The 25,156-nt window shown below is 43.8% G+C and overlaps 1 protein-coding gene across 1 annotated transcript in view; it reads left to right on the plus strand.

Moving 5' to 3' along the window:
- Positions 1-14,935: 14,935 nt before the first annotated feature.
- The window catches only part of FLT1 (fms related receptor tyrosine kinase 1), a 105,906-nt gene continuing 95,685 nt past the window's right edge, over positions 14,936-25,156 (plus strand). The window contains exons 1-4 of the mRNA XM_086616237.1: positions 14,936-15,008; positions 16,464-16,520; positions 19,045-19,165; positions 19,464-19,684. Coding sequence (XP_086472363.1) covers positions 14,936-15,008; positions 16,464-16,520; positions 19,045-19,165; positions 19,464-19,684 — 472 coding nt within the window. The remainder of the gene's footprint in view (positions 15,009-16,463; positions 16,521-19,044; positions 19,166-19,463; positions 19,685-25,156) is intronic.

A 25,156-nucleotide genomic window follows, 5' to 3' on the forward strand; every position in this document is an offset into this window, starting at 1 on the left:
GGAGGGGTGCGCGGTGAGGGGTGGAGAAGTTATAAATCAGCGGGGCTGAGGCTGGCCGGTAATTGATGTCCGCGGGAGGTGAAGCGGGCAGGGCGGCTCGCAGCGGACACTCCCTTTCCGCGGGCCGGGGCGGGCGGGGAGGGCTCGGGGGCTGCTGGATGCGGATCCCGCGTCGCGCTGCGCCGTTATCTCCGCCACTGCGGGAGGAGCCCGGGACCGAGGAGAGCCCGTCGGAGCCCAGCCGAAGCCTCCGCCTTCGCCTCGCTGCCGTCGGCAAGTGAAGAGCCCTGCGCTCCCGCGGGCAGGACCATGCCCCGCCAGCTGCTCTCAGGGACCGTGCTGCTGGGAGCCGCCCTCCTGCTCACAGGTAAGGGTCCGCCGGGACCCGCTGCCCCATCCAGTCCCCGCTCTGCGCCGGGCTCTTCGCGACGTGGCCCCCAGCCAAGTGCCTCCTCGGCGGCGGCGCCTCCCGTGCCCCTGCCCGGCGCCGCCGCACCCCGCTCGTCAGCTGGAGCCGGTGGGCACCTGCCTCCCCTCCGCCCCTCTCTCGGGGCAGGTCCGGGGGAAGCGATCTCCGCTTTTCAGAGAGTCACGAAACGCCGTGTCCCGAACGGTCGTTAGCCTGCAGATCCCCGGTGGTGTGCCTCGGGAGCGGGCCGGGAGCAGCGCCCCGGGGGTGCCGGCGGTGCGGAGCCGCGGTGCCTCCCCTTCTCTTGGCAAGGCGGCGGTGCCGGCGGGGAAGCAAGCCTGTCCCGGACACGGGAGACAGCCGTCCCGGGCGATGTCCGAACCGGAGCATCACGGAAAGCAGGCATGTCTTGGCTGCAGGGCAGGCTTCTTTCCCCCTCGCTTTGTTTCCGAGTGTCAGCCTTTCCCAGTTCTGCCCGTGACGCGGAAAAGGTGCCCGTTTCCTTCGCAAAAATCCAGGTCCTACCGCCACCCGCCCTGGTAGGACGGCGGAGTATCGGTCGGAGCTGCCTGCGGGGGATGACCGCGAGGGTGCCCGGCGTGGGTCTCTGGAGAGTGAGGTGGAGCTGCTCTCCGGCGCTTGCATCCCGCAATGCTGAGCGTGCCGGGATGGATCCGTGCAGACTGGCTTTGCTTAATCGAGTTTTATTTTACTTCGAGCGAGGAGCCAGCCCTGCTGGGCTGGAGCGCCGTGCTGGGGAGCGCGTCCCAGCGTTGCGTTGATGGTCACCTGGGAGCTGGGGTGCGTGGGGGCCGAGTAAAGGCCGCTCCCGCGTGGGCTCGTAGCACCGCAGGGTCCCCGACCTGTGGGGCTGCCCCGCGGGAGGATCGGCGGCCCCGCAGCCCTTCCGCGCTCAGCTTCCCCGTGTTCCGCACGGGCCTCCCAGGTGCGCCCCGGGGCGCAGCCGTGCGCACTGCGCGGCCCCGGACAGCTTCCGCGGGGACAGCGCGCAGCATCGCCGGGCCTGGCGGCCGGCTGGGAGGGAGAGCAAATCCCGAGTGGAAAAGGAAAAAAATGAGCTCTCCCCGGGAGAGCTCTGAGGGCAGCGGCCGCGCAGTGCGGCGTTTCTGCTGTTGGCGGTGCAGCCGCCCCACCCGCCACGCTCACCCGCGCAAGCGGCCGGGGGCTCCGTCCGCTCCGCGCTGCTGAGTCCGCGGGAGCAGCCCCGGAGCGGCGCGGTGCCCGGCGTGCCCGCGGGAACCGCCCCGGCGCGGCGCTCTCCGGGCGCTGCCCGTGCTGCCAGCCGGCGGCAGCCACCTCCTCGGGCTGCCCGGGAGGAGACCTGGCGGGGCAGCTCCGACGAGACGTTTTCCTGCTCGGGAAGTGCTGATTCATCAGCTTTGATATAGTTATATAGGTATTCTTTTTTTTTTTTCTTTTTTCCTTTCTTTTCCCCAGGAAAGTGCTAATTTCCCCACATTATTTGTCTCTGCCAGGGAGGTTCTTATGCCCAGGATGAAATAGGCGCAGGCATGAGACACCCACCCTGGATACAGGAAATGTGGGTTCAAATCCTTGCCAGGCTTCCTTCACAGCTTGAGCTTGAACTTCAGCATTGCGCTCCCACATGGGCTCCTGCGGTGACCGGCTCTCCTGGGGGACTGGCTTCCTCTTTCCTGTCAGAAAGGTTTTCCATTGTGCAACTCATGGCAAACCAGTTGCCCAGGGAGAAGGTGGGCCAGGGGCTGTAAGAGACTCTGGTTCACCTTCCTTTTCTGGGGACTTCCAGGGACATGGGCAACCTAGATGGATTCCAGTGGGAAAAACTTGGCTTGTTTAGGGGAAAACCTGATGCTCTGGGTGCTGGGGACATACATCCTGGGGTCGGCTCAGGTGTGTTAAGTACTGGAAAGATGCTTCTCTGTAGTTTGGCTGAGCGCCTTTACAGCCACTTTGCTGGAAATTCGTACACCCTCCTTGAATGTACAAGAGATTGTGGCCCATATCAGAATTTAGACTTTTTCAAACTCTTCAATTTTGTACTGTTGTCTTTTTTTTTTTGGAAAGAAAATCACCCTTGCACAGTTTTGTTGGACATCTCAGATAGGTTGACTGTGCTTCTTCTGGGTCAGTGGTAAAACTCCTTACTTGCACCTGCATGGAGCTTTTCAAAGTTATTGGTGAAGTGGTGGGATGCTTCATGCTATACATCTGTCTGTGCTTTTCTTCCCATTTCACTCTCCTTCAGTGCCTGTTACTTAAAGCTCTTACACAGGCTGTCCAGCACTTGCCATTTCAAATGTTCTTGATGAAACTCCATTCATCACTGCTGGATGGTCCACTCTTGTACTTCAGTCTCTGCGGGTGTCTGCTGAGCTTCCATTTACTGACAGGTACTGGAGGAGATTCACAGAAATAGTCAGTGCCTCAGGAGTTACTACAGAGAACTTCATAAGGAAGGGATAGAAGGAGGTCTTTCAGCTTGTGTATGTCTATTTACTAATATAAATTTCCCTAAAGCAACATGGAAACTAGAAGCCATGAGAGTCCTCATCTGAAAAATGAGATTAAAGAACTTATGTTTCTTCGACATGTAAGTGTTGGGCACTTTATCCCTCTTGTATTTCTATGCACATGCGTATTTTGGCTATTGTGGGCAAACACAAGATTTTTGTCTGTGTTTTGCATATGTTGCCTTTATAGTTTGTGTATATATATTTCACAAGTTATATTGTGTATATTTATACTAAAGACTATATATGTAACAGCAAACATAGAAATTTTGGTGTCTTATTCAGGTTTGATCTTCCAGTCCTAGACTTTGTGTGATAATAATTTTAATTGATAGCTTTTGGGAATGTAAAGGACTGGGTTTAAACCCCAAAAAGACCAGATTTTGCCACCTGGATTGAGGATTATGTGGCCACATTTCTAGAAACATAAGCTGATAATTTGGCTTTATTTCCAGCTTTCCACACAGAAGCAACACCTCACAATTAGCAGCTAGAAGATAACCAGATTATTACAATCTTATTTGTGAACATTGCTATATGAATCTTGGTTATTCCAGTTGGAACTAGATCATCTAAATCCCCAGCGAATGGTGGACTTCTCAATTTCATGATCAGCTGGAAAAAATGAAGGAGGAAATTCCAGGTCAAATCTAATCAGCACTGAGGGTAATTTCTTACAATAACTAACCTGACTTCTCTGAAAGTGCCATTCAGGTGGAAGTTCATATGTTAAGTTTCAGTTTGATTTGAGTACTCAGCATGAAAGAGCTGCCGAGGCACACAGCTACAGTTGTCTAATTTGGGATTAGGGATGGAGACCTCAATGGAGCCCAGAAAAACTGGGTTTCCCACTTCTTCTGGATCTTCATGGAAAATGATGTCCTTTAAAAACTCCAGACTACGTTCATGTAAGGCAGATGAGTTACACTCCATTGTATAACACAGGTTTTAAAAAAAAAGTATACATAGGGTTTAAGTACCAAACTTTCTGACATTGCTAAAGAAAATCACTTAAATCACTTACCGATGTTTTTACCAGGCAGGTGTTTTGCTCATATGCTCTACACAAAAGTAGATCTCATTCTCTTATAGCTGGTGTAAATCTGGAGCCATTCATTTGGGCTAAGCTAGTGTACTCTAGATTTATGGTTCCTCTGGGAGGAAATAAGGATTTTGCCTGTGCCTAGTAAAGATCTTCATATCCAGAAGCACTCAATCCATTAAAAACCCTAAAAATTTGTCATTCAGGAGATTTGAGAATTTGTTTGGTGGTGGTGTTTTTTTTTTTTACATGTGAACAATAACGCATGTAAAACCAAGTTAAGCCTATTTTTTTGTCAGAAGCTTCAGAGCCTGAAACCAGTAGTTCTTCACACTGTGTGGGTGTATAGGACAAAAGGAAATTGTCCAGATTTTCGGGACAGTTGCTGAGCCCTTACACTTTAATGTGGTTTGGAAACTTCAAGCACAATGTTTATCAACTTGCTAGTTTTCGTGTCCGATTGAGATTGGGAAAGGAAGAAGCTCAGCAGATGAGGGTTAAGGTTCGGCATTTCAGGAGTCTGTGTCCAGTGGGGCTGTGGTGGGGCTTTATCAGCAACTTGTTCCTTTGAATCCCCCAAAGTTAAGGGATTGGGGCTTCGTGCTGCAGCCCCACAGGGAGTGGAAAGTGAGACTGCTGCAAGAGCAGCGTTGCTATGAAGCATAGGATGCCCAGCTACCACAGTCACCTCTGGTCTTGGACACGTCTCTCCTATTGGTGTGAGACCTTCAAGAAGCAAACTGCTCCCTCCACAGATGTGCTTTATCTTTAGATCTCACTTCCCCCCCAGTAGTCTCTTTTTTTGCTCTATCAATATTTGTAAATGTTTCTGTGCATATTTGAACATGAATTCCACCCATGGCCAGCACCAGGCTCTTTTGTCTTTGCCCTTGTGGTTCATCCTTACTACACGTATTCCTGGCACTGAGAAACCGTCTTTCCCAAGCATTCCAAACTGGGAATGGCTTGACTTCTTAAATAACTGTGTGGAAACCTCTCATTCTAAAATTGAACCGGTGATTATCAGGAAGGTGCCCACACAGTTTTCTCCTACCAACATGCAGAAGTTCAGTTTCATTCCTCCACGGCTGGAGGTCAGCACTGCATAAATATGGCTGTTAAAAGAAAAAGTTAGATATACTGCAAGCAGCAGTTTCAAAAGTGAAAATACAGGGATTGGTGCTCTCTCCAAAGCCAAGTGTGGCACAATATCATGCCTTTTGTGACCGGCAGAATGAATTCATGCTGGAACTAAGCAAAGAGATAACAGATTGAGAAACTATACATTTCAGAGGTACTTTTGTCTGAAACTTAAGTTTTGAGCCATTGAGATGTATGAAGAAACTTGGACTGGGAATGTGAATGACTTTTCTGTATTAAGTCATGTTTGGTATTTGTTGGGTTTTTTTTGTGGCACGGTTGGTGAAAATGTGCCAGCCTAAAGATGAAGAGGAGGATGATTTTGCCCGTGATGCGTCTGTATTATTCAAGACCATTATAGATGCCTGTGAGACAGTTAACTGATTTATTCATCATTTTTCCCAGACTTCTGTTTGGTTTGTGTTAACAGAGAAGCAAAACATTAATGTTCACGATGACCTGATTTTACTATCTCTGTTGATTTTCCAGCAGATCCTGGTTGATTTTCCGTACCAAAATTAATTTGTCCATATTCACAATGTTCACTCATCCCTGTAACATATTTAGACAGAGCACAATCCAGTGTGATGGGACCGATGCTGATTTCTGTTTGCATGGTTTCAATACGTTTCTAGATGTTGAGGCTACTCTTCCAACATTCAATGATATGTATCACTAAGCACTCCTAAATGCAATCCCTTTGAAGTTATACTCCCTCTTTTGGAGCTATGACCTTGAAACGAGGTACTCTTTGCTGTTAGAGCAGCTGAAGGATGGAGAAGTGGTTAGAAGGAAGCTGTTTCTAGGACTTCAGTGGGTTGAAGATGCTGTGGCAATGTGGTGCCATTATTTCCACGCTGTGCCCGGAAGCGGGGGTGGAATAAGCAAGGCATGGTGGCCCTCACAGAGCTGGGGACCCCTGAGCAGATGTCTCCACTCCTCGGAAGTTCCCTCGGGAAACCGGTGCTCTGGGAACAGGACCCCCTGCTTAGTGCGTGGGGAGTGGCGAGGGATGAGTGTGAGGGCGTTTCATGAGAGGAATTTCGCAATTTCACATAGTTTGCTTAAGCGTCCTTCCTGTGGGATTCTTCCTTGCCACAGAGAGAAGGAATTTCTCTTTTGTTCCCATTGTCATTCCTCCATGGAAAAACCTCTCACCAGGATCACCGTGGACTAATGTTAACAGAAGTGTGAGAGTTGCCATCCCGGATCAGACAAGGGCTCTATTTAGCTCCGTGTTATGCCTCTGGCAGTGTCCAACATCTGATCTTCAAGGGAGGTTCAAGGAACCTTGCAGGAAGCGGTTATCTGATAAAATTCTCCAGAGAGGAAACTTTTTTGTAGTATGATCTAAAATCCACTATTATTTACTAAGAAACTATGGGATTGAGGGTCAAGGAGTCTAAAATTAATGTCTGCCAAAATGTAGGTGTTGTCTATGTTTATGGCAAATGAATATAACATAGTTGGATCCAACTGCATATAGAGAATTTTCTTCTTCTATTGTGTTGGTAGAGTTTGAGGTGAAACCCTACCTTTCTTTGTTTCATGCAGTGCTATAATTAATATTTGTTCTAATCTATTTTATAATTCAGATTGGATATTAGGAAAATATTTTTTACCATGAGAGTTGTAGAACACTGGAACAGGTTGCCCAGAGAGGTGGTGGATGCTCCATCCCCGGAGTCGTTCAAGGCCAGGTTGGACGAGGTCCTGAGCAACCTGATCTAGTTGGAGATATCTCTATTCCTTGCAGGGGGGTTGGACTAGATGACCTTTGAAGGTCCCTTCCAACCCTAACCATTCTATGATTCTATGATTCTACTTATGATTATAATTTCTCAATGTAAATTGAGCCATAGGCAAGCTTGCTAGAAGCTTTCTAGCACCTACTATAGACTTTATGTTTTAGATGTCATTTAACTGCAGAATGTGTTTAGCCTCTTGAGCCATGACAAGGGAATCCTCTGTGCAGACTGTTCCAGTTCTTCTCACCTCTCTAGTTTAAATTGTTGTGTTGCATTAGTTATTTTCCATTGGTTTATTTCCCAGGGCTTTTGCTTATAGCTCTGTTTTATAGGTTAAGGTAGGGTGGATGGAAAGTTAGTTGCCAACTTTGACTTTTTTTTTTTTCTTGGAGCGTTACAGGACAGTTCAGCCATAATGATGGAACATCGGAAATAATAACCGGCAGTCTTCAGCAAAGTGGAAATCCTGCAACTTTGCTTTATGTTTTCTTTTATTTAGTTCCTAATTTATATCTATGTGCACAGCTTGATGAATAACACAGCCCTAAATGGATTTGATAGGCCAGTGTTGCAGACTGAGCTGGCAGGTTACCCCCAGGTAGGCAGTTTATCTGTTTAGACATGCATATGAAACAGTCTTCCAATTCAATCCTATTCTATTGCTTAATTTGTAACAACTCTTAAGTATCAAGTTGGTAATTAAATTGAATTTGGTCAAGAAAATGTGCCCCCTTAGTCTACGTAGGAATTTAAAATTATTTTGAGGTCTGTTTTTAGTGTGCTCGCTTTGTCTTTATCTCATATCAATACTTTTCTACTACTCTAGTTAATGGAATAAACTTTTCCTAAAAATATCAAACTAATGATTATGTGCTGGATCTGTCATGGTAGAATTAGAGTGGAGGCGTAGTGGTTGCTGATACATGTCAGTAAGAGATAGAATAGATCTCATGGCTCACAGATGTAATATGGGTAGGGAAACCATACTGCTGGGTGAATGCCAGTGGCCGATCACAAGGCATCACTTTTTGATGGGCAGATGATGGAGTCACAACCGCTTCTCATCTGCAATGGCCTGAGCAGAGTCTTCCCGTAGGGACCAGGATGGGCACAATGAGGTGGAGGGGTTATGTGAGTCACATGGATGAATGTGGCTGTGAAAGTACCACTACAGTCTGGCTCTGCTGTGACCAGTCCTTGCTGAGAACAGCCTCAGCAGACCTGTTTTTTTAAGCTGGGCATTCACTATGTTGGAGTGAAGACCAGACTAAGGTGGACACAACTGTGATATTTCTCTTGCTTTTCTCAACGTACAGTATGTATATGTGCATTTTACCCCCTTGGTCTGGTTTATCAAAGCGATGATCCCATAAGGGTTCATATTGGAGGCGTTAGACTGTACATTTGGATTCCCATTTTCAGTTCCATACACTCAATGGGAAATAAAATGTTTGCGATCACAGCTGGTTTTACTTCTTCTCTGTAATTGCTTTCTCCTTATACAGCTAATGAAATGAGCCAGGCTAGATAGTGGCAAAGGTGCTCATTTCAGACACTAAGTTTCTAGAGTTATTAAAGTTGGGTCAATAAAAGATGAAACCTAGATTTTAATTTTTTTTTCTCTCAGGTAGTCTAAATGTTAAATTTTTACATTTATTTTTAATTGGCATTATGTAAAGTGCCCATGCTCATGTGTAAAAGTCAGCTGGTGACTTTAGGGCAGACAGGACATGATGTTTTGACAATCTGGTGAAGCAAGTGCCTTCAAGAAGGTGTTGTGTGGCCACAGCGCACTGAACAGCGTGGCCTTGGCTACCCAGCTATGATGGGAAATGGTAGCGATTTCAATCGGTATAAACTGGAGCCAGATTTATTTCAAATAACCAGTTGTGATTTCAGCTTGTTAAATTTCTACATCTAAATTTTTAAGTGAACTAAACCCCCTGCTCTTTAACAAAATGGCTTTACCTTAGACTTCTGTAAGCACAACTTGACTTATCTAGGGCAAATACTGGCAAAATATGTGGCAATTATTGGCAAAATTTGTAAACAAATACATATTTGTTTACATTACAGCTATTGACCATATTGACATGAGAGTGTGTACTGCTCGGATGTGTTAATGAAGTGCTATCAGAATTGCACTTGCTCTATTTTTAGCCACTGGGTGTTACACATTGCCTCTGTAGCATGTAATCTTGTATCAGTGTGTACACGCATCTGGGGACAGAAAATGCATACAAATAGTAAATCAACTCTTACCACTTGCTCTGAGATCCAGAACTGAGAGAGGAAGGACACGCTTGCTCAAATAATACACATGCATGTCTTTCTGTGCCCATGAAGACCTTTCCTGGGTGGTAGCGTATCCATTTGCCCTGCTGACTGATTTTTAATTCCAGGGCATGGAGTCAGGGTCAAAGCAGTTTAGTCTGCCCAAGACCCTTCTAATCTACTGTGATAAACCTTACGCTGTTCAGACTCTATTACAATGCTGTATCACAGAGCAGCTCAGCTTTCTCATCCATTAACCTATCCATTTTCTTACCGGACTATTAAGTCCTAATGGTACTTTAAATTCTTAAATTATAGTTGAGATTAATCAGATTTAAGGAAATGATTCAGAAATCACTGGGCATGTGTTGCAGAACATCACACTGGGTAATCAGAATGTCCCTTCTGGACTTGGAAGGGACAAATCAATGAATCGATTATTTTCATGCATCAATGTGTACTTTGTAAGTAAGTGTCTTCCAACAATTTTCTTGATCTTGAAAGCAAAGGAGAACACATTTCAGTCACAACAGAGGCATATGTGAGAGATAGATGTGTTGAGAAGTGAGACAGTTTGAACTGTGTCTTCTGTCCCGAGTGTGTTTCTGTTTGCAGGCTGTGTGACTGTGTACCAGCACACATGATGCCTCTCTTTGCACAAGAGCAAACAGGAAAGGGGGACAAAGCTACCCTAGAGTCCAAGAGCCTATGTCTGTTAACGCTTGCAAGTCCCCATGGCCCTTGGTTGCCCTGCAAAATTCTGCTTCGACAGAAATAGTGGTTACATTTTGCTACTTCAGATGATGAGCTTGCTCATCTGGACAATTGTCAGTGTCAGCTTGGGATGAAGGCATACCTCCTTGCTACCTTGCAGATAAGCTATCTTAGTTTCTCTTCTGCAGAGTTTAGGTGGGATGTTTGGTTTTGCTTCAGAGAAATGGTATGAAATTAGGTGTATAAGGACTGTGATGTTTCCTTTAGGATGGGGACCTGAATGGCATCTGAAAGACCTGCAGATACTGCTTGGAACCTCAGAGTGGCTCACGGTTTGGCACTGTAGGTCTTCCCTGGAGGCTGTCTCTAAGTTCATGCAGGCAATGGAGATGGTGCTTTTACTTCTGGGTATAGGAACCAGACTGCGTTGCCTGCTTTGCCTGTGCCTGAGCACTAGAAACCCAGGCAATATAGGTGAAACAGGGACTATTGCTGCCTATGGAGGAGAAAGAGTAGCTTCTTCCAGTAGCAGTTTTTCTCAGCCACCAGCAGTCATGGAATTAAAAATCTTCATTACTCAGAGTGAGCCCTTCTTCCTCCAGCCCTGTGGCAGGATCAGGCCAGACTTTTGTCCTTCAGGGAGGAAAAAAGACCCAAATGTTTTTCTGATTGCCACTCAGATTTTGAGACAATTCTTCCTAGAAGTTTTTGTCTTATAAATACAAGTTTTGAAGTTGATGAGAATCTCAGTGTTGATTAAACTAAGAGGACCTGTTGGTCAATATGTCTCCTTATGATCAGATGTAAATAAAAACCTCAAATGGCTCTTAAGAGCTGACCACAAGATCTTTTTCCTCTATTTTTTTTTTTAAGTAGAATGGTTTGGTATAATGATATAACTGGAATTATTATGGATAGGTACAACTGTTTGACCAAAAAAAGAGTTATATTTACTCACAGAATGGCATGAAGTACCTTCAGAAGAGTTGGTAATACAAGAGCTTGCCACGAAGAGCTCTGAAATAAAGAGAACTACCAATAACACAGATTTCCTTACAAAACAGAGGCTATTGCCTCATATGAGGTTAGGTGGTGGCCATGTTCTGGTTAAGGTGCTGCAGATTAGAGTCAGTTCATTTTCACTGGAGATGCACCAACGGTCAACTCACTGGGTACTGCCATGCTCCTAACCATTTTGGACGGATTCTGCAGTTGCTTATTAGTTGCACATATGTGGGTGTTGCCATTCCCTTCAGTGGGATGACTCATAAGGAAGTGGTCATAATATGAGTAAAGTCCTGAGCTGCATTTGAACTGAATGACCCACATTTTAAGCAGCACAGAGAGGTGAAGACCTTGTTAAGAAATCAGGTGGGCTCTCTTTCCAGACCAGGAGTGTCCTCTACAAAATACGTTTTTACTGAATACGTTTGAATCGAGAGGAAATGATCACAAGCCCTGGTCCTCATGGGGGACTTCAACCACCCTGACATCTGTTGGAGAGACAATACAGCAGGGCACAGGCAGTCCAGGAGGTTCCTGGAATGCGTGGATGACAACTTCCTCCTGCAGGTGATAGAGGAGCCGACAAGGAGGGGTGCCATGCTCGACCTTGTGCTCACCAACAGGGAGGGACTGGTGGGTGAGGTGAAACTTAAGGACAGCCTTGGCTGCAGTGACCACGACACGGTGGAGTTCAAGATCCATGGGGCAGCAAGGAAACCATTCAGCAAACTCTGTACCCTAGACTTTAAGAAGGCGGACTTCGGCCTGTTCAAGGACTTGATGGGCAAAGTGCCGTGGGAGGCGGCCCTGGAGGGACGAGGGGCCCAGGAAAGTTGGTCCACATTCAAGGAGCACCTCCTCCAAGCTCAGCAGAGGTGCATCCCGATGAAGAACAAGTCGGGCAAAAAGACCAGGAGGCCTGCGTGGATGAGCAAGGAGCTCCTGGACCAACTGAAAATGAAGAGGTTAGCCTACAGAGGGTGGAAGCGGAGACAGATAGCCTGGGAGGAATACAGAGAAGCTGTACGAGTGACCAGGGATCAGGTGAGGAAGGCTAAAGCCCTGAAGGAATTGAATTTGGCAAGGGATATAAAAAGCAACAAGAAATGCTTCTATAGGTATGTAGGGGACAAAAGGAAGTCCAAGGAGAATGTAGGCCCCCTCCGGAAGGATACTGGTGCTCTGGTCACCCGCGACATAGAGAAGGCTGAGGTACTCAATGAATTTTTTGCCTCAGTCTTCACTGATAAAGCCTCTTGTCTTACCACCCAAGCTGTGGAAAGAACTAGCAGGGACTGTGAGGATGAACCACCGCCCACTGTACTTGAGGAGCAGGTTCGGGAACATCTGAGGAACTTGAAGGTGCACAAGTCCATGGGACCTGATGAGATCCATCCGCGGGTCCTGAAGGAACTGGCAGATGAAGTTGCCAAGCCACTGGCCATTGTATTTGAGAAGTCGTGGCGGTCTGGCGAGGTCCCCGATGACTGGAAGAGAGGGAACATAACCCCCATTTTTAAAAAGGGGAACAAGGAGGACCCGGGCAACTACAGGCCGGTCAGCCTCACCTCTGTGCCTGGCAAGGTCATGGAGCAGATTCTCCTGGGAACCATGCTACGGCACATGGAGAGCAAGGAGGTGGTGGGTGACAGCCAACATGGCTTCACCAAAGGCAGATCGTGCCTGACCAACTTGGTGGCCTTTTATGATGGGGTGACAACATCGGTGGACAAGGGTCGACCAACGGATGTCATCTACCTGGACTTGTGCAAAGCTTTTGAAACTGTCCCGCACGACATTCTTCTCTCTAAACTAGAGAGGCATGGGTTTGATGGATGGACCACTCGGTGGATAAGGAATTGGCTCAATGGCCGTACTCAGAGAGTAGTGGTCAACGGCTCGATGTCCACGTGGAGACCGGTCACGAGTGGCGTCCCTCAGGGGTCCGTGTTGGGCCCGGCCCTCTTCAACATCTTTGTCGGTGACGTGGACAGTGGCATGGAGTGCACCCTCAGCAAGTTCGCCGATGACACCAAGCTGTGTGGTGCCGTCGACACGCTGGAAGGGAGGGATGCCATCCAGAGGGACCTCGACAGGCTGGAGAGGTGGGCCCGTACCAACCTCATGAAGTTTAACCAGGCCAAGTGCAAGGTCCTACATCTGGGTCATGGCAATCCCAGGCACAAATACAGACTGGGCGGAGAATGGATCGTGAGCAGCCCTGAGGAGAAGGACTTGGGAGTACTGGTGGACGAGAAGCTCAATATAAGCCGGCAATGTGCTCTTGCGGCCCAGAAGGCCAACCGCATCCTGGGCTGCATCAAGAGGAGCATGGCCAGCAGGTCAAGGGAGGTGATTCTCCCCCTCTACTCTGCCCTCGTGAGACCTCACTTGGAGTATTGCGTCCAGTTCTGGAGTCCCCAACATAAGAAGGACATGGACCAGTTGGAGAGGGTCCAGAGGAGGGCCACGAAGATGATAAGAGGGCTGGAGCACCTTTCCTATGAGGACAGGCTGAAAGAGTTGGGGCTGTTCAGCCTGGAGAAGAGGAGGCTCCGGGGTGACCTTATAGCGGTCTTCCAGTACCTCAAGGGGGCCTACAAGAAAGATGGGGAGAGGCTGTTCAGGAGGGCCAGTTGTGATAGGACAAGGGGTAATGGTTTTAAAATAGAGGGAGGTAGATTCAGGTTGGATATTAGGAAAAAATTTTTTACCATGGGAGTTGTAGAACACTGGAACAGGTTGCCCAGAGAGGTGGTGGATGCTCCATCCCTGGAGACGTTCAAGGCCAGGTTGGATGAGGCCCTGAGCAACCTGATCTAGTTGGAGGTATCCCTGTTCCTTGCAGGGGGGTTGGACTAGATGACCTTTGAAGGTCCCTTCCAGCCCTAACGATTCTATGATTCTATATTTGATGGCAAAACCCACAAAGGATCAGTTGTATAGCCTTAAAACACGTGCAAACCCAACAATGACTGAAACAATTACTTCATGATGGATAACTTTATTGCCCACCGATGGCACTTTAAACCCAGAAGGTCAGATTCTTTGTATACACTGAAGTTGCAAAGATAAACTGATTGTTCTCCTTAACCTCTCATTGTGCAGGTGAAAAAAAATTAGTCAAAATGTTCAGGATAACTGGAGTGGTTGGAAGACAGTCACTCAGCCTCAAATTATGAAGAAGATGTTAAAAGTAAAAGGCCACCAAAACTGTGAACTTCCAGGAAATTTTTAATAACTTCTAATATCTAATGTTTTTATTTTTTTTTTTTTTTTTTAACTACACCATAAAGCTAGCTTTTGAGTTTAGTTTCTTTAGTCAAAGGTAGCAGAAATTCACAGTGTATAAAAAGAAATTTAAAAGTAAAAGCTGGAAAAATCGAAATGAGGATAACAATCCTGAAGGTGGTCCAAATTTTAAGTTTGGCAGATCTATCTTTTTAAGAGAAATTGAAGTTTAGCTAAAATCAGTGAAAGGTAGAACATGTGTGCATGGTTAGTCAGATATCTGTAGAACTGAACTCACACATCACTGGAAAAATATATACATGTTCATTTGGTTTATCTTTTTTTTTTTTTTTTTAAATTACTTGTAGTCCGTGTCTCATCCTACAAGGAGCAGGGAGTTGGACTTAATGATCCTCATGGGTTCCTTCCAACTTGAGATATTCTATGATTCTATGAAATTTTTGTTTCCTTCACTCAGGAAGAGCATCACCTTTTTTGCAAGAAAATAGTTGAAGAAAGTTTATCCTTCTCTTCCTTTGCAAATTACAGATTATACTCTCTGCTTTTTAAAAAAAATATTTCACCTTCCCTTATTTCAGACAGAATGTCCAGCTTTTGCAATCTAAATAGTGTTTGTTCATTAATTAAGCAACCCTGTTGACAGACTTTCACATGTATCTAATAAGCCTTCCGAAACAAATAGAATATGCCAAAAAAAATCACCCCTTTCCCTATGGGAGGAGATTCCTCAGTTATCAGGATTAATTAGTTCTCTTGTTGTCACATGAAAAGAAGTTGCACCCCCCAATGTAGGTCAGTGTGAGGGTAGGCTGCTGATGGTCGCTTAGTGACAGGCACAATGATAAGTGAACGTGTCCTGTTGAGCCATGACCCTTCAGAAAAGACAGTGTCAAGTAAAATGCTTAGAGAAGGTACAGAGAAGGCATAATCCGCTTCTAAATATTGACAGTAGGAATTTCCCTGCTATTCTCCTTCCTTTTTCTTTTCTGGTAAACATGTCAAACTCTATTGCGTTTGTACCTTGCATCAGTTTTGAAGCATTTAAAAATGTAAGGAAGCTAATGACCCATGAATAGATAGGATGTCAAATAAAGCTATTTTTCTTCAAGACTTAGCATCTTGCTGGTAAAAGCATTGTCTCACATACTTGCAAAAGCAACAGCGTTGGCTAGAAAGAGGATCTTTTCCTTCAGCTTTTTGCCAGTGAAAAACTAAATGAATGAATATATAACAAAACTGATATATGATGCCAAATACATTGATGTTAGGTCTTGAATGTTAATATGATTAACCACTGGAGTTAAGTGTCTAAAATATACTTGAAATCGATGATGAAACTCTGGCTTATATTAATGGGAGCAAAGTTAAACAAACACTAAGCACTCCTTAGGATCCCACCCATAATCACAGAATCCCACCCATAATATTTACAAATACTGCGGTGTCTTTTATATATACGTAATATGTGTAAAAGGGCAAAAGCTTGAATATGTATCCGGTATACTTGCCTGCAGAATGGGGTGAAAAGATCTGGGTTGGGTTTTTTTCATTTGATTTTCATAACTCTAAGGCAGATCTTCTGACATACAGGCTTGCAAGCTGTCTTGTTTCATAGGCTCAATTTAGGATAGGTGTTGAGATTTTTCATGTGGACATCTTTGCTTATATGACTGTAGAGTTATCAAGAGAAAAGTTTGTAACATTTATAATGGTTTCTTGCCCTTCGCCTTTGGCAGACTTTGAAAACAACAGCAGCCCACATTCCCAGGGCTGGTCCCCTGGTCTCAGCATGGGTCAGACGCGGGCATGGTGCTGCATGGCTGGCTTTGCTCCTGGGCAGGGTGCCGGTGCTGGTGCTGAGCAAAGCTGAACACTCAGCACTGCAGTCATGACCAGGCACTGCAGACTTGCTCTCCTGCCTTGCTCTCAAGCGTCTGTCACTCACATGGATTTTCTACCTTTCCATAAGTTTTACACTGGAAGCAACCTACATGTTGCTCTCTAGCAACTGGATTTGGTGTTGCAACTCCAGCAGCTGGGCTTTGATCCCAACGGGTTCCTCTCGCAGACCATTACTGATGTTTTTTTCATACGCATTGAACCATTTGTAGACACAGTTGTGTGCTTTTAGCTTTTCTAGAGCCTGAAATAAAGAGCAATTCAGGAAAGCTTGAGGCCAGACTTCCCCCAGAAGTAAGGAACGAGATTCATAAAGCTGGATATAAAATCTACCTTCTTGGGACAGCATCTGAGCCTCCAGTTCTGGGATGATAAGAGGAATACAAATGAAATGCAGGAACATAGTAGTTTCGTGAAACTGTCAGATTGTTTAGTTGGAGGACATTAACAAACCCTCCCAACAAAAGTGCCTAGATTGCTCTTCAAGAAGCTGCCTAAACAGCTTATCTCTTGTAGCATCTTATCTCAATTTCTCAGTGTTTAGCTTCAGGGACATTATTTCAGAATAGCAAATGAGTAGACTCATAGACTGTAAGTGTTTGTGGGAGACTACCCCACAAAAGCACTGGGCGCTTTTTGGGAGACCCACCATTTCAGAGTTAAGATCCATAAATGGTAGGTGAGAAAAATGTATGTTTGCAATGTATCACATAACAGATTGCTTCTTCGAAGATTTGCTGCATCTTTTTTCTCCCCTCTTAAAAGCTGGCAGAATATATTAATTTCTAGTTAGAAGTATGATTGTCTAGACAAATGGCAGAGGATGTCTGTGTATTTGTACAGTATTGCAATTAAAATTTCTGGTAATATTTGTGGTGCAGTTCAGAGGACCTATTTATTCTGAAAACTTGTTATGCCCTTGCTTGAAGTCTGTTTAAGTGAGCTATAATTTAGTTTACATCTATGTTTAAGTGTACCCTTTAGATCTTGTTTTGAATAGAGGTGAGTGATAGTGTATACAGGCAAACTACTAGAGCTACAGCTTAAATAAGATATACAGAGCTAAAAAGAAAAATGCAGATAAATGTAACTAACTTAGATGCCAAAGGTTAGTTAAAAGTTAGTTAACTCCTACAGTGTACATTTCCTATATTGCTAAGGAAGAGAAACAGGTCTCTGAAGATCTCCATCAAACAGTTTTGAAGATCTAATCAGCTCTTTGCTTGTTTTCGTGGATTGCGCTAGGTAGCCCCAGAGCATGATTCAGACTTCTGTCTCCACTGATGTTATAGGGAATCCATAAGAAATACTTACTGACAAATGGAGCACAGCTGAGTTCTCAAAAAAAAACCCCAACCAACCCAAAAAACAGCAGATGTGAGCAGTCCTTCTTTACCTTTTATATAAAATCCTTGTACTTTTTAGCATCTCTCTCCAAAAGTGGAGACTTGACTTCTAGGCCTTTCTCAGACTGAAGTTGTTCAAGCCCACATCTCAGAGCAAAGTTTTGATATTCAGCCTCTGATCTGAGGCTACATCTGCTGCTGGGTAAAAGCTGCTGCATTTGGAGCAGCCATTGACTTTGGAGGGTTTATACAGCCAAAATTTAGCCGTCAATCTCAGCTAGAGTTGGTGTCCAAAAGCGCCTTCTATAGTCAATAAAAGAAGGAGGCCTTTCCAGTGCGGGATCTGTAGCAGCCAAATAAGGTTCACATACTTCTACTGTGTTTGGTGCATACAGCTGTTCGTAGTTGGCTGTTGCAGGGACCTCTTGGAAGGGCTTAAAGTAGCTAAACTGAAACTGTACTTGACTGCGTTCTAGTGGAAAATCTCCATTACCCTTGTTTATATGATCCTGCTTCCCTCATGTGTTGGCAAAGAAATACTTTCTCTTGGAGTAAAGTGATCTGGGGTACTCTCTGCTCCTTTTTCACGACACTGAAATCTCCACAAATTGCACTACAGTCCAGGTTTAGACTTAAATTGGTTTTCAACTTTAACCGTTTCAAAATATTTCCTTGTTATGTTCCTTCTGGAACACTTTCCTGCCAGTGCAAGGGCAATGGGATGGATCAAGGACTGTTTCTTCTCTAAGGCGTGAATTTCTGTCTGCTTGCCATGAAAGCTTTTGTGGCCCTAGCCTATTATAGGGCAAAGATAAAACATTATGCCTTTCCAGCACTTGCTGGCTTGATGAGAGGGAAGGTCTGGTGTTCCTCGAGTGTTCTGACTGTGGCACTTTTTCATGGACTTCCTAAAAACTGCCTTCACATGACTTGTGAAAAGCCTGCCTGGATGTTTTCAAGTGTCCTAAGCAATCTCATATTATACTAACACTGAGGTTTTCATCCGTACCAGAATGGTCTGGCCATGACCAGGGCCATGTTGGCATGCTGGCTTTCTCAATAGCAGCAAACCTGGTCCGGCGGGTGCCTTGAGCTTGTTCTCAGAATTTATTGTAGAGCTGTCCGGTTATCTTTTGACATCACTTCACTGGTAGGAAGTCTGCAGCTAGTGAGGGACTGTAGGTAACAGTGCTGCGACCTTCAGTCAGGAAGGGAAGATCCTAAATCCCCTTTCACTCCTTGCAGAGCAGTTCCAGCTTTGCGGCAAGTCGTTTGAGTGAGAGTTCAGTATCTTAGAGGTCATTCTGTAGCTCTTGCCATGGAAGTCGCCGGCTTTTGCTCTTCCCATTGAAAGGGCTGCCATGGTGGTGTTTCCTAAGGAAACCCAGGCAGCGGTGCATGAGGAGACGTTTCCTTGGTTAGATGGGTATCCGCAAGGTCCTGAACTTTCTTCATGGTATGCTCAGTGAACAATCTGAGGGTAAAGTCATTGACTAAAACTTGCATAGCTTTCATTTCTACTTTCTTTCCTGAGTAATTCTCACGGAAAATTATGTGAATCCTGAGTCAGAACAGCAGGATTACTCTCAGAGTGAAAGAGCATGTGTGGTGAGGGGGACATCCCCTTTTCTTTGCTTTCCCCTTCCAGTATAACATCATACTTGTAAGTGGACTGGAACAGGATGATCTGTCATTGTTAATGTGTTTTTTTTCTTTGTTTTTCTAGGATCTAGTTCAGGATCAAAATTAAAAGTTCCTGAGCTGAGCATAAATGGCATACATCACGTTGTTCAAGCAGGCCAGACTTTAAATCTCACCTGCAGGTAACCAGCTGAGTTGGATTCTGATAATTTGGCTGGGAGTTCATACACCTGACACTTTCTTTTTTTTTGTAACTGAAAATAGAAAAAACTGAAACCTTATGTTGTGGGGAAAGGTGGGGAGTGAACTTCAATGGCAATTGTTTAATAGTTCTTTGTTGTTTCTGTTGTTGTTTTTGGAAAACAAGATAAAAGAGAACCCCAGAAATAGCCTGATATAATAAAAAAGAAAGCTTGGGAACTAGAGCTATATAATTGCAGCCCAACATAATTGTTTCTGCTTCCTTATCTGTATTTGCAGGGGGGAAATGGTTCATTCATGGTCTTTGCCTGAAACTCTAAGTAAGGATAGCAAAAGGCTGAAAGTAATTAAATATGCCTGTGGAAGGAATGGGAAGCAGTCCTGCAGCAGTCTGACCTTGAGCAGAACTCAAGCAAGTGACACTGGAAACTATAGCTGCAAATACCCAACAAGTCCAGTGAAAAAGAAGAAGGAGTCTACAGTCTATGTATTTGTTAACGGTAAGATTATGTTTTTTAACACTTCTTGGCACTTGCACTTCAATGCAGCAAAATGGGTAAATAAGGCAGTTCAGCTGTGGTTAGTTTTGAGTGATATTTTCAGCCTTGCAAAATGTCACGATAATTTATCAATTAATGTATAAAATCTGCATTCTCAGAGCTTGCAAATACAAATGCTAGTGTTTTATCCATTAGGAAATAAATGAGGAAAGAAAAAGACCCAGTCCAAGCAGTCTGCTAGAGTAAATAGAACTCCACATGGAAGTAGACGAGAAGTGAATCTGTGAAATGAGTATCAGAGAAATCATATCTTACAGAATCGGATGATGACTGATGAAAACCATATGTTGGGTACGATGTCCACTTTAACCTGTCTGTGTAAGATTATAGACTTCTAGGCAGCTGAAAGATGCCAAAGTTATATATCCAGATTGCTGAATTATCTTAAGCTGTAGAAAATTACTGTTTGCATGTTAAGTCACATTCAAAGATGTACTCTGCAGTCCACCTTACACAGACTGTAAAAATCTAGAATAAATGGAATCAAACTAAACACAGAATTGTGTTCAGCAAACAAGTATTGTGTCATGTATGGGAAATGCTGGAATTAGGTCAGTTAGGTTACAACAGAGATTGTTTTCTGATCCTATTTTCTTCCAGGATATTAATCAGACACTTCTCAGAACAGTTGAATTCAATAGATACAATAATAAAAGAAGAAATTATAAATGCTTTAGAGATTTAATTTAATTTTGTATTCTAGTGTTTCTTGATTTTTACAGAATATAATCAATAGACTACTGTAAGATATCAGGATTCAAAGATTTTGAAAGCTCATATTACAGAGAATGTGCAACTGGAAGTTTTCCAAATTATGTGTCTGCTGCTTCTAATGAGTTCACATCAGAGTGAATTAGCCTTTGTTTTCATTTTGTGACACAGAGAGTGAGACTGGTGCTGTAAAAAAACAGAATGATGTGAACCTCTCACTACAGTGAATAAGATAGCTCCCCTCATTACTGTGTGTTGCTTTAGTGAGAATTATTAAATAAGTCATGCTGTTCATCTTGCTTTCCTTCTTCTTTATTATACCACAGCCTGTTTTTCTCACCCAACTATTTTCATATAATCCACTGGATATCCAACTACAGATTCATCCATGGAAGCATAACCAAAGTAGGTTATTCATTTAGTGACCAACATTTCCTGCTGCCTAGGAAAACTTACAATTTTCTTGGATGACTTTTACAAGTTTCCCATCCTGGAACCTTCTTGAACCTCCCACCTTGGATGTCATCTCTATCTGAGATTTACCCATAATCCTCTCCATTCACCACATGAGAAGAGCAAAGATGGTTGTGACTCTGACTGAGAACTTCTCTGCTAAACCCACTTTACGATATAAGAGATTCCTTTAAGTTCTCCTGGTCTCTTTCCTGTTTGAAGTGTTAATTTTTCTGGATTCCCAATTTTTACAAATGGAAGACACAACTAGTCTTTCTACACTGCTTTCCAAGTTGTATGTAGCTTGCTTGCATCTGAAAGAGATCTTAATTAGATGTATGCGAACCAAGGTTATCTGTACAAGTCACATGGTGACGGAAGAGAAACGTATCACTGGAGAAGTAGTTTTGGTACAGCTCTCCCCTCCTCCCCAATAATCAGTTAAGGAAGACTGCCTGAGTGTCTTGGTTTTGTTGATTTTTCAAGGACATTCAGTCATTAGATGTTGACATCGCTGTTGAAGATGGCATTAGATTACATTTCTCCTCCTACTTTACTTGCCAAAAACCAGTAAATGTTTAAGGGACAAACCTGTATCAAGCTTAGACCTATTTAGCATCTTAATTTTCTGAATTTGATGATCCTTTTGATTGAAAGCCAATTGCTTAACACTTAAGTGTTGATTGTTTTCTAGTAAGCACATATGAGAGTCAGGGCAAACTACTGTTAATGAGGGAGGCTGCAAGGTAACTGCTCATTTAATGCCTGTTGAAAGTGTCATTCTGCTTCAAGGTGGGGAAAGGTATTCTAGTCCTCCAAAAACATGCAATTTCAGGAAGAATTGTTGAGTAGGTTGAAAAGAAACGAGATATCGAGTACCAAAACTCACCCCTTCGGATCAGTGTAGCATTAGCGTTTGGAAGGAGAATACTCAAGGAATCTCTTAATATAAGTCATTGTTTCTGGGAACATGCATGAAATTCAATTATCTGGCTCAAGTAGGAGTGAGGTGGGGATAAGAAAATCCTCTACTACAAAGATTACCTTTCTTGAGTTTAGTTTTATGTTAAATGAATTTGTAGGTGCTTAGTAAATAAACATTTGTAAAATTTGGGTCCCTCCTAGTTTTCTATTGTTTCCTGTGTCAGGATGTTGTGTCAGTTCATTTCCCATATTAGCTCCATGTGGATCACCCAGGTGCCTGTTTCCCATGTTTTAGCATGCTGCAGATGAGAACAAATTGTTGCTATTTACAAACTCAGAATCTGAATCAGGAAAGTTGATATTGTTTGTACAGGAAGTTATCACTTATTGTTTTTAAAATGTTATTCATTTCCGTAATTAGAGTGATACTGAATATGAACTGGAGTTTAAAAAACCCAATAAACCTAGTAAGTCCTTTGGTTCAGTAATAAGTGTATGCTACGGCAGAAGATGAGCTTCTATAGATAAAACCAAGATGCAAGACAATGAGTAGGAGACTGCAAGTCCCACATGCCTCAGGGTGACTAGAAGCATTTCTGAAATCCTGTGTTTGGGTGATCAAGAACAGGCTGGCTGGTGACATTTCTTTCAGGAGCTAGTCCTGACACCACCCTTCTTTCAGCTGGAGAGGTCACTACTGAGTTGTACAGGGGAGTGAGCGCACAGTATATGCGGCAGCAACTCTTGACCACACACAGCTCAGGAATTGAGACATCAAGCGAGGGAAATAAATTCCCTTAAGAGCCTTGGACTTTGCTCTAAGAAAACTGATGGCCTGACGTCCACCATGAGCCATAGGAAAAATCTGAAATTAAGCAAAGCCTCTTTGCCAATTTCTTCACTTGGACCAAAAGCTGCTCTGATCTTTGCTTTGTTATGCAACTGCAGCCTAGTAGTAAAATGGAAATATTCATAATGAACACTCAATGCATACATTGGAGTGAAGCATGGGGAATTTTCTGCTTGAAATGAGATAATTGTGGAGTAAAGACATTTAAGAAATACCGAATTATCAGTAGGCTGTTTTGAAATCTAGGTAGATTTCCCTGGGGACAGTGCTAAAGGCTTTTCTTTCTGCCTGCCTTTGTTTTGGTATCTCCAAGACACTCTTTTCCAGTTGCTGGAACTCATTCGCTTTCATCAAAAATGTTCAGTTCTCTTCATTCTCTACTCTTGTCATCTCTTGCCTTTGATCAATTGTTCCCATGGTATGACAGAGGAAAAGCATTTAAGTTCAATTACATTGATATATCAAGGTTAGATTTTTGCAAGAATTTAGACAAACTTTGATTCAAGTTGAAATGTTGCTGCTTCCTGTGATGAAGACAGCTTCCAGCTATTAATATACAAAATTAATGTCTTAATTCTGCTACAACAGAGAATTCTCCCCTAAGTGAAGTTGTACTTGCCTTTAGAGTATTAGCCCACTTCCTAGTAAGTGTCCGCCCTCTCCTTGTCTCTCCTCACTCTCCTGCTGTGCATATCTTCTGACCGCATATTTTTCCTTGCAAAATGAGACATGTACGGGTACTTCAAGCACCGTTCAAAATATTCTGTTTTAAACTCAGACATCTAGGCTGAGTCAGTTGTCTATTCTCTTTCTGTACTTAGCAGAGAGCAAAAAGGACCTTCTGGTACGTATTTCTTCTCACTGACTTTACAAAGAATCTGAAGAACAAGCTTAGAATAGATGTCTTGCTTTGAGATGATTTAAGTCAGGTGAGGCAAATCAGAGCTGGGTAATTAAAAGTACAAGTCCTGAGAATACTTGTACTCACCAATGCCTAGAATGTCAAACATGTCTACTAGTTTTGTATATTTGACTTGAGACATGTTTCAGATTGGACAGTTCAAAATGAAGGGCTTTGGCATTAGTGAAAGGCTCAAAATTTAAGCTTTTGAAGTGCCAAAACATCTGGGGGTTTGAGTGCATTTTCAAACTCTAGAGTTGTATTCTGCAAGTGCTGAGCGTATGTCATCTCCTCAGGAGGTCCACTTGTTGACAGATAGCTGGATCCAGCCCCAGAACTGACATGGATTGAAGATTTGGCTTGAATGGGTTGACTCCTGTAACCCTTAAGGTACTATGTTGTAGAACAAGGATGGCATCCAAAGGGCTCCCCAAAAGGGAAGAGATCAGCAGCGTTAAAGTCAAAATAAATCAACAAGTGAAAAAAGCAGCAAGATAAAACACCCTGAAAGCTAACAGAAAGGGAGAATTTCTTCTTCTTTTTTGTTTCTCTTCATCTTATTCAGAAATAACGTAGTGACAGCAGAACCCGCTGAGGCCTGAGAAACTCTCCCTGCCCTGTGCCTTTCTTACATCTTTGCTTTTGGCACAGTTTTAACGTGTGAGCAGTACGGTTTTGGCTTACGCTGTCAGAGTCAATAATACGATAGTGCTTCTGTTATGAAAAGGAAACTAGTTGAAACTAAACTATGCTACAGCTGTAGCAAGTATGCGGACACAGTTTTAGCATCTAATGAGGTTCCTGTTACAAAACGGAGCCCTCTAGGACTTGCTGACGTCAATCATCTATAATTGCCGTGCTTTTGTCGTGTGTACATGGACTTCACATCATAGTACACTGTGTTGAGTGGAGCATGTGTGGATGCCTTGGCAGCATTGAAGGCCACGCGCTAAGTCCTCCGAGGTACTTCTTCCTCACCAAGGCTTGTAGCTCCTACTGAAACAGAAATGTGTTTCTAAGATGAACCGTCGTGAGAGAGGGATACATCTGAAAAAGTGTTCCTAATGTCCATTAGCCTTTCTGGATATCACTTTCTGAATATAGCAATTGCTTTAGTATGGGTTTCCTGGCTAAGAATATTTTTCCTTAAGAGTTTCAATCATGGTTTATGTGTGTTAAGGACCTATGTCGATGGTAGCGTAGTATAACTAGCCCCAAAGGAAAACAAACAAACCCTGCCTAAAAAGTACTGTACAATTATGCTGGCAATGCTTTGTGTCTGAGTGTGCGCCAGATATAAAATATTCCCCTCCCTTTTTCTTTTCTTTTTCCCCCTGGACTTCTGTGATTATTAATTTATATCTCAAGTCTTCCTTCAAGGTTTAGAAATCATTTGAATTTGAATACTATTTTACAGGCTAAGAAGAGGTGAGAGTGGAAAAGCCCTTCTTGCAGATGTGTTGTTCTTCCAGACATACAAAATGGATTTTTTTTTTTCTTAAGGAACATAGACACCTACATGTGAGCAGGTTGAATAGATGCCTTTTCTAGGGCATGATTCATCTCATCATTA

Source organism: Tauraco erythrolophus, chromosome 1 (genome assembly GCF_009769465.1).
Source record: "Tauraco erythrolophus isolate bTauEry1 chromosome 1, bTauEry1.pri, whole genome shotgun sequence".
Lineage (NCBI taxonomy): Eukaryota > Metazoa > Chordata > Aves > Musophagiformes > Musophagidae > Tauraco > Tauraco erythrolophus.